We start from the raw sequence: 13,377 nt of genomic DNA on the forward strand, positions 1-13,377 counted from the left end.
CTGGTGCTTACGGTGAAAGAATTTTGTCGATACAACGTGTACTTTTCATTTGGGAAGAATTTGTTTGGGGCTGACTTTTCTGTTCATTTTAAGCAGCAAAAGTGAGGCGCATGTCTGTGTGCTTGTCACACCTGCCTGCCTAACGAGCTCTGTCTCACTCTGCCAAGATTCATCTTAAACACTTCTCTTTGAACGACTTCTGTGTCCACAGTGTTTGCTCTACAGCCATCATTTTACCCTCAAAACGTCGCCATCGTTGTTCTCTTTCCAACACTGTGTCTTTCAAAGCTCAAACATTTAAAAATTTTAAACTGTGTGGATCCAATTGGAGGGATCACATTTTAGTCATTCAGTGATTCAAAGAGTATTAACTTTTAATATTCATTCAGATGTTTTCTGACTCTAAATTTTCTTTTTTAATTTCTTAGGTTTTTCTAATTTACATTTTAAAAAATTTCAGCTATTTTCCAACTTCTTCTGTGTGAACTTCAACAGTTCTCCACTTTTGTTTTCAGGTGAATGATTTGGTATATTTCAGCTCATTCAACATTTTTTCATCAAATATTTTACACACATGCAGACAGACAAAATAACACACACACACGTACTAAAAGAGAGCCAGACACACACAGATAGAAAGACACTCACACAGTAGATATTCTAGATTTTGTCGTTATCAGATTGGTGGTTCAGATCTGGGTAGCTGGAGGCAGACATTAGGAATAATTGTTTTTCACTGGATTATCAGAGCTGAAACGATTTACCTGTAGTGGATTTTCCCACAGTTCAACTAATCTAACCTCATTTAATGTCTCTTTTTATAGTCTGTATAGTTTATCTCCCCACTAACAAGCTCAAGTTCAAAAAAGCGCCCCTCCGACAGCCAAACCCATCTGTTCTCTGACTGGATTGTTACATTTGTGATTGACATGACATTGACCAATCAGATGAAAGGAAGAAAAATAGGGTCATCGTAAATTCGTACTTGTAACTTGCAGAATTTCATACTTTTTATTTTTTTGGGTAAGTCCACACACAAATCTTTTTTACGCACACACAAATTCTTTTCACACATACAAATCTTTTTTACACACACACAAATTCTTTTTACACATACAAATCTTTTTTACACACACAAATTCTTTTTACACATACAAATCCTGATTTACAAGTACAAAACCGATTTACAAGTACAAAATATTTATGACCACAATTTGTGCCCATAGGTCAGATGCCAGTTCACCTCTTTCTGTGTATGTCATCATTTGCTGATACTCACTGACACACAAAAAAGTACCTACTTGTACGGTGATGAGTCTAGTGTATTTTTCTCTCTCTATCTCAAACACACAGACCATCACATAGACACGTTCATGCTCACAGATGTCATTTTAGCTTGCTGTTGAAAGTGACAGTCAAATTTCCAAGCAACCCCTGAATGCCTCATCTTTTTTTAACCCATCACTAGCCAACTTTCTCATTCTGCTTTGCTCTCTGCTGTGGTAAGTACAATACACTGAGTGCTACACTGTATTTTTTTTTTTGTGATGGTAAAAATACATTTTTGACATTTAAACTGACATGGCAAGTGCTTTTAAAGTTCAACGGAGATAAAAAAAAAAAAAAAAGAAGAAGAAAAGAACTACCTTTGCTATTATTTGTAAAGATTTATGAAGTTTTACTATTAGCAACAATGCTAACGCTAGCAACAATGCTAACGCTAGCAACAATGCTAACGCTAACAACAATGCTAACGGTAGCCTTAGCAGTTGTTAACTGTCTAGAAGAGTATTTCTGTGCTATTCATGTGATAGTCATTGGCAGTCAGTGAGACAAAAGTAACAAATGAGCTTTGTTATTGCCAGTGTAGCTCAGTTTTAACAGTAAGAGGGCTAGCGCTAGCAGCAATTCTAATGCTACTACGAATGCTAATGCTAGCAACAATGCTAACGCTAGCCTTAGCAGTTGTTAACTGTCTAGAAAAGTATTTCTGTGCTATTCGTATGATAGTTATTGGCAGTCAGTAAGACAAAAGTAACAAATGAGCTTTGTTATTGCCAGTGTGGCTTAGTTTTAACAGTAAGATGGCTAGCACTAGCAGCAATGCTAATGCTAGTACCAATGCTAACGCTAGCTGCAGTATTAACTCTAGTAGCAATGCTAAGGCTAGCAGAAGTCTAACGGAAAATCCTTCAGTTAATTTTTGGAATGATAAAATGGCTGCTGTGTCAGTTGGTGTGCTATATTACTCTATGATTAACCTGCTGACTGTAAGTTCAGTGTATCATGGCGAGTGAGCTTTGTATTTCTGTTAGTCTGCTAATATTGTACAGAAAACTAACATATTATTTCTCTTACACTTTCAGGAACCTGACTGACATCAGTGCTTTGCCTGGTAGGTGTGCACACACTTTAAGAGAAGTCAACCAAAATAAAAGCATAATCTGACTAAAGTAAGGGTTCAAACTGTGTTAGGCCCCTTAAACACAATTTTATAATAAATACACAATTGTGCAGTTTAACACTTGGGCTAAAAAAATATTTTTTTACATGTTTGTAGTCTCACTGTATGTGGTTATTTAATGATTAATTTAATCATGCACAATGAGTAATTAAAATGAAGAAATTATTTAAATCTAATTTAAAAAATGTTATTGTTGAATCTAATTAAATTTATATTCAAACTGCTGAATTCTAAGTTTGTGCTGACAATCTCATAATGTATTCTTTTAAAAAATACACAATTTTCCAACGTTTTGCACATGGTATCCAAGAAAATTTTAGCTTGAATATTTGTTTCAGTAGTCACAGTTGCTGTAAACATATTTGGTTTATACAATTGGCATGTGATATTATTTTAGTCCAATTAATGTATTTTCTTCATATTTTTTTCACAGTGTGCAGAAGAAGAACAAGGACCAGACCTCCAGTCTTCTCTCTCACATCCCAACCCCCCATCCCCTCTATCCTCTGTCCTGCTCCACCTGTTGTCTCTTCCTTCTTTCCATCTGTATTTCACTCTGTGGTTTGTGCGGAATTGTGCCAAACCAAGAATCTTATTGCGGTTTGATTTAAAGCCGTGTCTCTCCTGCTCTGTCTGTTCTCTCTGCTAATTTTTCTCTCTACCTTTTTTCACTCTTGGCTTGCTGCTGAAAAACGCCAAGCCATTGAAGCAATAAAGAGTGCATATTTTGCCTCAACCTGAAAACAAACTGAACAAACAAAGAAAACTCTACGGTTTGATTTCCAAGCCGTGTCTTTCCTGCTCTGCCTGTTCTCTCTTCTAAATTTTCTCTCTACTTGTTTTTCACTCTTGGCTTGCTGCTGAAAAACGCCAAGCCATTGAAGCAATAAAGAGTGCATATTTTGCCTCAACCTGAGAACAAACTGAACAAACAAAGAAAACTCTAATTCACGGTTTGAGTGTGATTTCCAAGCCGTCTCTCTCCTGCTCTGCCTGTTCTCTCTTCTAAATTTTCTCTCTACTTGTTTTTCACTCTTGGCTTGCTGCTGAAAAACGCCAAGCCAATAAAACAATAAAGAGTGCATATTTTGCCTCTACCCTGAGAACAAACTGAACAAACAAAGAAAACTCGAATTCACGGTTAGATTGTGATTTCCAAGCCGCGTCTCTCCTGCTCTGTCTGTTCTCTCTTCTAAATTTTCTCTCTACCTGTTTTTCATTCTGGGCTTGCTGCTAAGTTGTGCCAAGCCAATAAAGAGAGTGCATATTATTCTCTCGACTGAAGAACAAACTGTCAAACAAAGACAACTGTTTCAGAAAAATAAAAAGTGAAATATAAAGACAAAAACATCTCCTGGTGTGTGCCACTCTTATTTTATGAACATATTTTCTAAAGACTAAGAGAAACACTTGTGTAAAAATGCCAAGGAAGCAGAAAAAGTCACAAGCTGCAAAACAACGCTGGAAGAAGTTCCATGAGATTCATAGTGTACCACTATGTGAACAAGCTGAGTGTGATTTTCCTAAGAGCTCTGCAGAAGACGGTGTGTCTACAAAGACCAATACTGATAATGTTAAACAAGCAGGTCAACATGTTCCTGCACATGTACAAAAGGTATCTTATGCTGATGCTGTAAAGAGTGGACTGCAGCATGAATTTAATGAACAACATGTGTCAAGTGCCCCACAGGTGGGTTATGCTGATATTGTGAAAAGAGGCCGTCACAGTGATGTGGCAGGACCATCTCATGTAGAAAGAGTAAACTTTGAAAACCAGCCCTCTGTAATACATGTCTGTGCATCTCACAGCCAGGCACATACTAAATATGGAGACTCCAGAAACAGTCAGTGCACATGTAACTCTCTCACATTTCTTGCTTTCCTTCATGAGAATGAAAACATGACTACAGCTGACCTTAATCTGGTCTTGGATAAAGGTGATGTGATGTACAAAGAGGCCAAGAAAAGATTCCCCAAGAGTATTCATTTGGCAACCGATGAGTTGCCAGACAAAGTTTATGCTCGCAGGTCTATGTATCATGTCGACATGACACAGCCTTCCCGGTATGGGACATTTGAAGAACCTCCAGAGGAGGCAGTAGATACCTTTCTCAGCTTAGAAGCAGGACTGAGCTGCCTGCTGTCAGATGTGCAGTATGCCTTACTGATTATGAGTGGACTGTGCATCGCAGTGTTCAGATCCACATCAGGCAAATATGGTTTCTTTGATCCACACTCCAGAACAGCCAGTGGTCTTCCTCTACCACTATGGTCACGTGATCGTGGTACGGCTGTGATGCTGAAATTTACACTCCTGAGTGACATGATTAAGAGGCTCCAAGATTCTTATGAAGAGATGGAGATATCACCCTCTTGTACCTATGAACTGAAGCCTGTGCAGTTCTACAGTATGAGCACAGTCAACCTGAGTGATACTATCCCAGACACAGTCTGCAGACCAACAGCTACCACTGCTGTGGCACCTACTGACTCTGATGCAACTGTACATGAAGCAAATTCCTCTGCAAATGCTGCAATAAAAAATGGTGCTGCCTTTGATCTTTCTGATACAGTTTTACAAAACATCTGTAAACTGACAAAAATTAATAAACAGCGAAGGAGAAAAATGAAAAGAAGATTGATGGTATCAGAGAAATCCAGAAATCAGCGAAAGAAAAACCAAAAAAGGAAAGAACGACAAAAATATGCTTCAAATAAAGATTACAAAGAAAAGAAAAAATCTTGCACAAGCAAGGCATATAAAATCGATCCTGAAGTTAGACAGAAACATCAACAATATCTGAAAAGACGTTATTGTGAGAATGCCGAATTCAGAAAGAAACGTCAACAATATATTAAAAGACGCTATTGTGCTGATGCTGAATTTAGACAAAAACAAAAAAACTACATCACTAAAAGGTATCAAGAGAGCCCAGAATTCAGAGAGAGACAGAGATCTCGAGTGACTCAGCGTTATGCACGTGATAACGCATTCAGAGTGAGACACAGACAACTAATGAAACAACTAATGCGAGACAGGTATCAAAGTGATCAAGCATTCAGGATTATACACAAAATGAGATGTGCAATGAAAATAAAAAGGAAATACAGATGGGTGAACAGACAAACCCAAGAGAGTGACAACAGTGTGATCAAAGAGGCCATATCTGTGTTCAAATCACAAATCAAAGTTGGACCATCATACCCATGTACTGTGTGTTTCAAGGCTTCATTTCCAAACCAAGTACGACCCTGCACAAGGTCAAAGTATGTCAAAAACCCACATGTGGTTGCAACATGTTTGACAGGAAGGTTTGTTCATGTTTGTGATGAAAACTGCAGAAATGAGCAGTGCAATGTGCCTGATGAGAGAAAGAGAGAGTGGATTTGTCACACCTGCCACAATCATCTTAAAAATGGATCTATGCCAGCACTTGCTGTTGCCAATAAACTGGATCTTGCTGATATTCCACCTGAACTGTCTGATCTCAACATACTGGAGAGACATCTCATAGCCAAGTGCATACCATTTGCCAAGATTATTCCTCTTCCCAAAGGCAGACAGAGAGCAATTAGAGGAAATGTGGTCTGTGTCCCATCAGAGGTACAGGAAACTGTTGAAGCACTACCTCGATTGAGAATTAATTCTCAGGTGATGAGAGTAAAACTGAAGAGACGCTTGTCTTACAAAGGTCATCAGCTGTTTCAGACTGTAAGCTGGTCTAAACTTGTGCAAGCACTGCATAAACTCAAGCAGATTCATCCACAGTATAAGGATGTGAGCATCAGAGATGATGCTGAGCTGTGTGATCCAACACTTCCTAATGAAGATGAGGATGATGATGATGATGAAAACATGAATGAGGACGATTATGATGAGGCTGATTTAATGGAAATTGACAGCTGTGAGAAAAATGCACTGAGTGAAGCACAAAATAAAAATGAACAGGATATTGACATGTTACCCTGTGATGGTGAACAACCACGTGAACAGATGAGAGATGATTCAGAGCAAGCAGATGGACTGACTAATGGTGGTTTTGCACTCGAGTCTTGTTTGCAGCCCCCTGATGTGGCTGAGGAGATATTATGTTTCAGTGAAGGAATCTACTCTGTTGCTCCAGCAGAGAGAAACAATCCAATAAGTTTTTTCAAAACACCTAAACTGGAGGCCATGGCCTTCCCTGTGCAGTTTCCTACAGGCCAAAACACACTTGATGAAAGAAGGCTGATCAAAGTATCCCCCAGTGGGTATTTCAAATCAAGACTTTTCTGCATTGATGATCGTTTTGCCAAAGACACAAACTATTTGTTCTTTGCACAGTTTGTGACTGAAATACACCTGGCTACTTCCAGCATGACAATACAGTTAAGGAAGGCAAAGCCTCTGACCAGAGATGGGAGAAAAATAACCTCAGGCATGTTACAAGATAAACATGAGGTGGAGAAACTGGTGCGAAATAAAGATGCAGTGAGATTCATGCAGCCTCTGAGAGGAACCCCAGCCTATTGGGAGAAAACAACAAGAGATCTTTTTGCCATGATCAGACAGTTGGGAACTCCCACGTTCTTTTGCACATTTTCAGCTGCTGAAATGCGCTGGCCTGAAGTGATTGAGGCAATAACAAGGCAGCAAGGTGAACAAGTGAATTTTGAAGGACTCGACTGGTCGGCAAAGTGTGACATCCTGAGAAGCAATCCTGTCACAACAATGCGCATGTTTGACAAGAGAGTTGAAGCCTTATTCAGAGATTTACTCTTATCTCCTGCAGAGCCACTTGGCAAAGTCATTGACTACTTTTACAGAGTTGAGTTTCAGCACAGAGGAAGCCCACACATACACTGTCTCCTGTGGGTAGAAGGTGCTCCTGTGTTTGAGGAGGATGATGAGCAAACTGTTGTTGATTTTATAAACAAATACATCACAGCTCAGCTGCCTGATCCACATAAACAACCTGAATTGTACAAGAAAGTAACAGAAGTGCAAAAACATAGTAAGAACCACACAAAGACGTGCTTTAGGAGTTTAAACTCCGGGTGCCGTTTTGGTTTTCCTAAACCACCCTGCAATGAGACAATGATCACAAGACCCAGTGAGGATGATGCACTGGAAGTAGAAACAGCAAAGAACAAGCTCAGACCACTGAACCAGCTGCTGAATGAGCCTGAAACTGCTTCCATGAGTTTAGAGCAGCTCTTGGCAAGATGCAAGTTGACGCATGCAGAATATGAGAGATACCTGAATAAAATGAACACAAGGAGTACGATCATACTAAAGCGTGATCCAAAAGACTCTTGGATAAATGGCTATAATCCACATCTGCTTGAAGCCTGGAACAGTAATATCGACATAAGCTTTGTTTTAGATGCTTTCGGCGCTGCAAATTATTTAATGAAATATATATCAAAAACAAGAGGGCGGGCTATCTGAGTACCTGAAAACTGTCATTGAGAACTCCCATAAGGACAGTGTAAATGAGTGCGATGAAATGAGAGCCGTCATGCAGGCATATTCAAAGAAGCGAGAGATCAGTGCACAGGAGTGTGTTGCTCGTGCATGTGGTCTTCACATGAAGCAATGTTCACGTGCTGTAATCTTCATACCAACTGATGATAATCCTGTGAAAATGAGTCGTCCCCTGTCAGTTCTGGACAACACAACACCTGAGTCTTCCAATGTTTGGATGACATCTTTGAATGACAAATACAAAGCCAGACCTGAAACACCCGAGTTTGAGGAGATGTGCATGGCAGACTTTGCTGCTAATTGCAGGATTGTCTATGGCCAACAGACAAAAGGTAAAGATGTTTTGCCCCTTCTCAATGAGATGGGGTTTGTGCAAAGGCGCAAAAACGATAAGCCTGCTATCATCAGATTTCACCGCTGCTCACAAGAAAAACATCCAGAGCAATATTACGGAAGACTGCTTAAACTGTATCTTCCTCATCGTTCAGACCACGAACTGAAAACGCCATCTTTGCCAACCTATCAGGCTTTCTATGGTGCTGGCTGTGTACAGCTACCAGGTACTGACCGTCTTGAGTACGTGCAACACATTGTCAAAAGAAACAGAGAAAAATATGAGAAAAACAGTGAGGAGATCGAGAGCGCTGTTGAGGAATATGAGCAGAACAGAGGTGTGACTGACGAATGGTGTAATCTGGCACCTGAATCAGATCTCGTAAGGTTGCCACTTGTTGAACAAGAAAGAGAGCGAGACAATGAAAATGAACAGGAAGATGTGCCCGACTACAGCCGTCAGGCTGATGCTTCAACAGAAGTCAGAGCCATCAGGGAACCCCCTGCTATTGATCCCACATTGTTACGTCAGATGTTTCAGAATCTGAACAAGAAGCAAGCCTGCATATTTTATGCAGTTAGAGACTGGTGCATTAAAAGAGTCTGTGCTCTAAATCCAGAGCAGTTCTTCTTTTATATTAATGGTGGTGCTGGAACAGGAAAATCACATCTTATCAAATGCATCTACTCAGAAGCATCTAAGATACTGAGCAAAGTACCCAGATATGCAGACGACGTTGACATATCAAAACCCACTGTCCTGTTAACTGCTTTCACTGGGACTGCAGCATTTAACATTTCTGGAACAACACTGCATTCTCTACTCAAGCTGCCTAGAAGCTTAAAACCTCCCATTCAGGGACTTGGCAATCAGCTGGATGAAGTCAGATCAGAACTTTTGAATGCTGAAATAATCGTCATTGACGAAGTGTCCATGGTGTCAAGACATCTCTTTGCATACGTAGATGCAAGACTCAAACAGATCAAAGGGACTCGGAGACCCTTTGGAGGCATGTCAGTCATTGCTGTTGGAGACTTCTATCAGCTACCCCCAGTGCGACAGTCTAAACCTCTCTGTGTGCACGACCCGGCCGAGATCGACCTGTGGCGGGAGCATTTTCAGATGATCACTCTGACTGAGATTATGCGTCAGAAAGATGATGTTGTCTTTGCTGAGATGTTGAACAGAATTCGTGTGAAAGGAAAGTTGGATGAGCTTTGCGAAGCAGATAGAGATTTGTTGTCAGAGGCCATAACTGAACCAGCCCTTTGTCCGACTGATGCGTTGCACATTTTTGCAACTAATAAAGAAGTGGATGCACACAACTCTTCAACACTGGCTCTGCTCCATACTCATGTCATTGATATCCATGCAGATGATTATAGAAAAGATCCTAGAACTGGCAGAATGGCACTTCAAGACAGACCATTGAAAGGAGGTAAAAACGAGTTACCAGACACACTGAAGGTTGCAGAAGGAGCTCGTGTCATGCTCACCAGAAACATTGACATACAAAATGGTTTGGTTAATGGCGCATTTGGAATACTACTTAGAGTAGTTTACTCTGAAAATGACCAACACATCATCAAGCTTGGACTTAAAATGGATAATGAGACATCTGGAAAGAATAACCGCACACCAGCAGACGACATGGTGTACATTGAGAGAGCTGAAGAGAATCTGAAGCAGAAAGGAGTGGTACGAAGACAGTTCCCAGTGAAGCTGGCCTTTGCTTGTACAATACATAAGGTACAGGGTATGACAACCACATCAGCTGTTGTCTCTCTTAAGAGCATTTTTGAGCCCGGCATGGCCTACGTAGCTGTCAGTAGAGTGACGTCTCTCAGTGGACTGTATCTTCTTGATATGGAGGAGAAAAAAATATTCACCAACCCAGAAATCACTGCAGCGCTTGAGAACATGAGACAAGCCAACCTTGATGACATGATGCCTCTTCTACACGTGAGACAAACACTGAGCAGGTCAGACGTTTTCACCATTGTTCATCATAATACAGAGGGACTGCCAGCTCACATTAATGACATCAAGAGTCACCATGAATTGTGTCTAGCAGATGTTTTGTGCCTAACAGAAACACACCTGCGGGGCTCTTTTGTCGCAGAGTGTCTCCACTTGGAAAATTACAATTTGTTCAAACGCAACAGACACCTGTCCTACACAAACTTTCCCCAGATGGCAAACAGAAGTGGTGGTGGAGTTGCTGTTTATGTGAAAAGTGACATTCAAGTGCATGAAAAACAGTACATCCATAATGTAACTGACCTTGAATTTCTGGCTTTAAAGGTTGAAGCACCAGTCAGTGCACTGATTGCAGTTGTGTACAGACCTCCAGACTACACTCTGAGGCCATTCCTGAAAAACCTGGTAAGCCTATTAGACTCATTGGAGATCATGGACTGTCATCCCATCATAGTTTGTGGTGATTTTAATGAGAATGTTTTATCCAGTGCAAATAAACCAATCATGGAGCTGTTTGAGTCTAGGGGATACGCACAGGTCATCACTGCCCCTACCACAGAGAAGAACACACTGCTTGACCTAATTTTCATTTCTCAGCCAGAGCGATGTCTCCATTCTGGAGTCATGAAGACCTACCATAGTTACCATGACCCTGTATACTGTGTATTGTCCTGTGATGATTCATGATCTAGATCTTTGAATACAGTAAGTAATTTCTATATTTTTGAATGACATAAGAAAGTAGAGCGATATTTAAAGGTTGACTTAAGAAAAAACGCCCTGCATTGCAGTATAATGTTTGAATTGTTTACATAAAATACAATTAAATGAATTAAGTAACGATATCAGTAAAATATAACAATTTTATTTATTACAGAAAATCTAAAAATCAGTAATCTATGAATGTCAGAAAAATCAAATATACCAGTTTAAAACGAATAGTGTAGGCATATCCTCTCTGCAGCCAGGCTTCAAAATCCTGCCAGGCTGCCCCAGTCTCACTGTGGCTGGGAGGGAGGGAGGGTGGACCAGAGGATTGCCCACACAACAAATAAATGTTCAACAGCTTCTTCGTTGTTTCTTGGAGAACAACACAGACTAACGGTTGCTTTTAAAAAAGAAAAAGAAAAAGAAAAAAGAAAAACCTAATTACAGCAATAATGACAGTTAAGCCAGTTTATGTGTGCCTCTATTTTGAAATAATATTTACAAAAATGTTATTGATTTCGGTTGGTTATAATCTTTAAACTTTTTCAAAAGTATACAATTATATTTTTGGACAAATCTTTCGATGAAACATACATTTTTATGAGCTTTTATCATGTTTCAGCCAGTGCATTTATCAGGGTGGGTCTGGGTTCATAACTGCACATTTCTGGCCAGAAATGTTTTAGCAGTGTTACATATGTAACACTTGCTTTTTGTTACCAGCTGATACCCTACATTTGTATAGACATTGGTTGGTGTGAGGCTGGGGAGTTGAGTGGAGTGGGTAGGTGGGAGTTGAGTGGGGGGATGGGGTGCGGTGGGAGGTTGTTAGGTTTCTTTTTTTTTCTTTTTTCTTTTTTGTTAAGAGAGACACAGTTCTCCTGTGTCTTCTCCAAGCTTCACATGTAAGATCCAACAGTGTGAAGCACATAGCAGCCAGAAACTGTAATGCCACAGATCAGAGAGGCTTCATCATCACCATCTTCATTGCCGTACGACCAGAGTGTGAGACTTCACATCTGGAGCACAGGAGACATTCTGTCTTCCTTCTAGCTTGTCCCACAAGCAGTCGGTGAGATTTACTCACAACAAAAAGGGTTAATGACATTATTTCCATGAAAACATGTATTAATTATTTGTAAAGTGTTTAAATTGTGTTTTCACTTGACCTTAGGAGTGTTATTTTGAGTGTATTGTAATGTCTGTACTCAGGTGTTTCCCTCTGTGATCCATCCCTTTCAGAGCTGAGACACTCAGGACTGAACAGACTGCACAGTTTCTGTGACTGAGCCTCCAAAACACCTTCTTTGAAACCACACATGATAGAAGGGCTTCATATTTGCAGCAGCACTACTACAGGTATTCAGTTTATTACAGGATGTGTTTGTTTCTTAGGACCAGCTCTAAGTGCACACTACCTAACATATACACCTTTCTGTTCATTACAAACCAACTACTCTGGATCATATGGCCAGTTGGCAGGAATGTTGCTGCAGGAAAACATCCCTGGAGATCACCATCATTGTCAGACTGACTGTGCCTCCTCTGTGCAGTGTCAAGAGCCTCCCTAAATGAGTGTGTAAGTTAACATTTTCATTATTTTATTATTTTATCACTGATATTTACATTTACAACTACATATGTTCCTGTTTTCTGCTCTTCGTTTAAAGTCCTCAGCTATCCTGCTTCTGTGCTGCTTGCAACACATCAAACACTGGCTGGATGACAGGGAGGATCCACTCTGAAGTCACTGGACATGATGAGGATCATAAGGGACTTTATAGTTTCACAGAAACGTTGTGCTCTTTGATTACAGGTTTTATATGGACATAATGACTGCCTCTCTCTGATCAACAGGCTAAAGGATTGTTTTCATTGTTAGTGCTCTGTACAGTGTATGCTTATTTACTATTTCAACACAGAGCAAACCTTTATTTATTTATTTAACATATTTTTATTTTGTTTTAATGTTGAATTAACTGTGGGGATTTTTTTAACTGGGGACTTGGGATGTCATATGACCAGAAATGTGGTAACTGGAATTTAACAGTATGGAAGAAAAAATCTGCTAAGACCAAAACACACACAAAAACCCCAAGAGAACTCAAATTCATTCCACGTAATCCAATCTAAAACATTTTGAACTGCTGAACAGCAACACAAACAGTGTTAAAAAACAGTGTTAACAGAATGATTATGATGAGTTTGTACCAAAGTTTCAGGTCACATGGCACACCTAGTGTGTAGTGTGGGGTATCAGCTGGTAAGTATAGGTTTTTCATATTTGTGTCCTTAGAGTTCAGATAGATAAAGCCTTGTGTATAATAATTAGTCATAACCACAACTCAAAGTCAAGGACTTACTGAGATAACTAAATTTGGGACTGTGTGTCTAAGCCCAGGTTAAAACACTGTGTAAAAAAGC

At 39.9% G+C, this 13,377-nt stretch overlaps 2 protein-coding genes across 2 annotated transcripts; both read left to right on the plus strand.

Moving 5' to 3' along the window:
* Positions 1–1,670: 1,670 nt before the first annotated feature.
* Positions 1,671–7,895, plus strand: LOC146512409 (uncharacterized). The gene is made up of 2 exons (XM_085169498.1): positions 1,671–2,395; positions 2,898–7,895. Exon 2 carries the CDS (start codon positions 3,885–3,887, stop codon positions 7,893–7,895), a length of 4,011 nt encoding a protein of 1,336 aa, XP_085025624.1. The 5' UTR covers positions 1,671–2,395; positions 2,898–3,884.
* LOC146512410 (uncharacterized) lies at positions 7,891–12,462 on the plus strand. Its single transcript, XM_085169499.1, has 3 exons — positions 7,891–10,650; positions 12,196–12,312; positions 12,429–12,462. The coding sequence occupies exons 1-2, from the start codon at positions 7,954–7,956 to the stop codon at positions 12,199–12,201; spliced, it is 2,703 nt and encodes a 900-aa protein (XP_085025625.1). The 5' UTR covers positions 7,891–7,953; the 3' UTR covers positions 12,202–12,312; positions 12,429–12,462.
* The last annotated feature ends 915 nt before the right edge of the window (positions 12,463–13,377 follow it).

Source organism: Neolamprologus multifasciatus, chromosome 8 (assembly GCF_963576455.1).
Source record: "Neolamprologus multifasciatus chromosome 8, fNeoMul1.2, whole genome shotgun sequence".
NCBI classification, from domain to species: Eukaryota; Metazoa; Chordata; class Actinopteri; order Cichliformes; family Cichlidae; genus Neolamprologus; species Neolamprologus multifasciatus.

Bases quoted from the DNA above. Each gene is read 5' to 3' on its own strand.
- LOC146512409 (XM_085169498.1), top strand. From the start codon at position 3,885: ATGCCAAGGAAGCAGAAAAAGTCACAAGCTGCAAAACAACGCTGGAAG.
- LOC146512410 (XM_085169499.1), top strand. From the start codon at position 7,954: ATGAGAGCCGTCATGCAGGCATATTCAAAGAAGCGAGAGATCAGTGCA.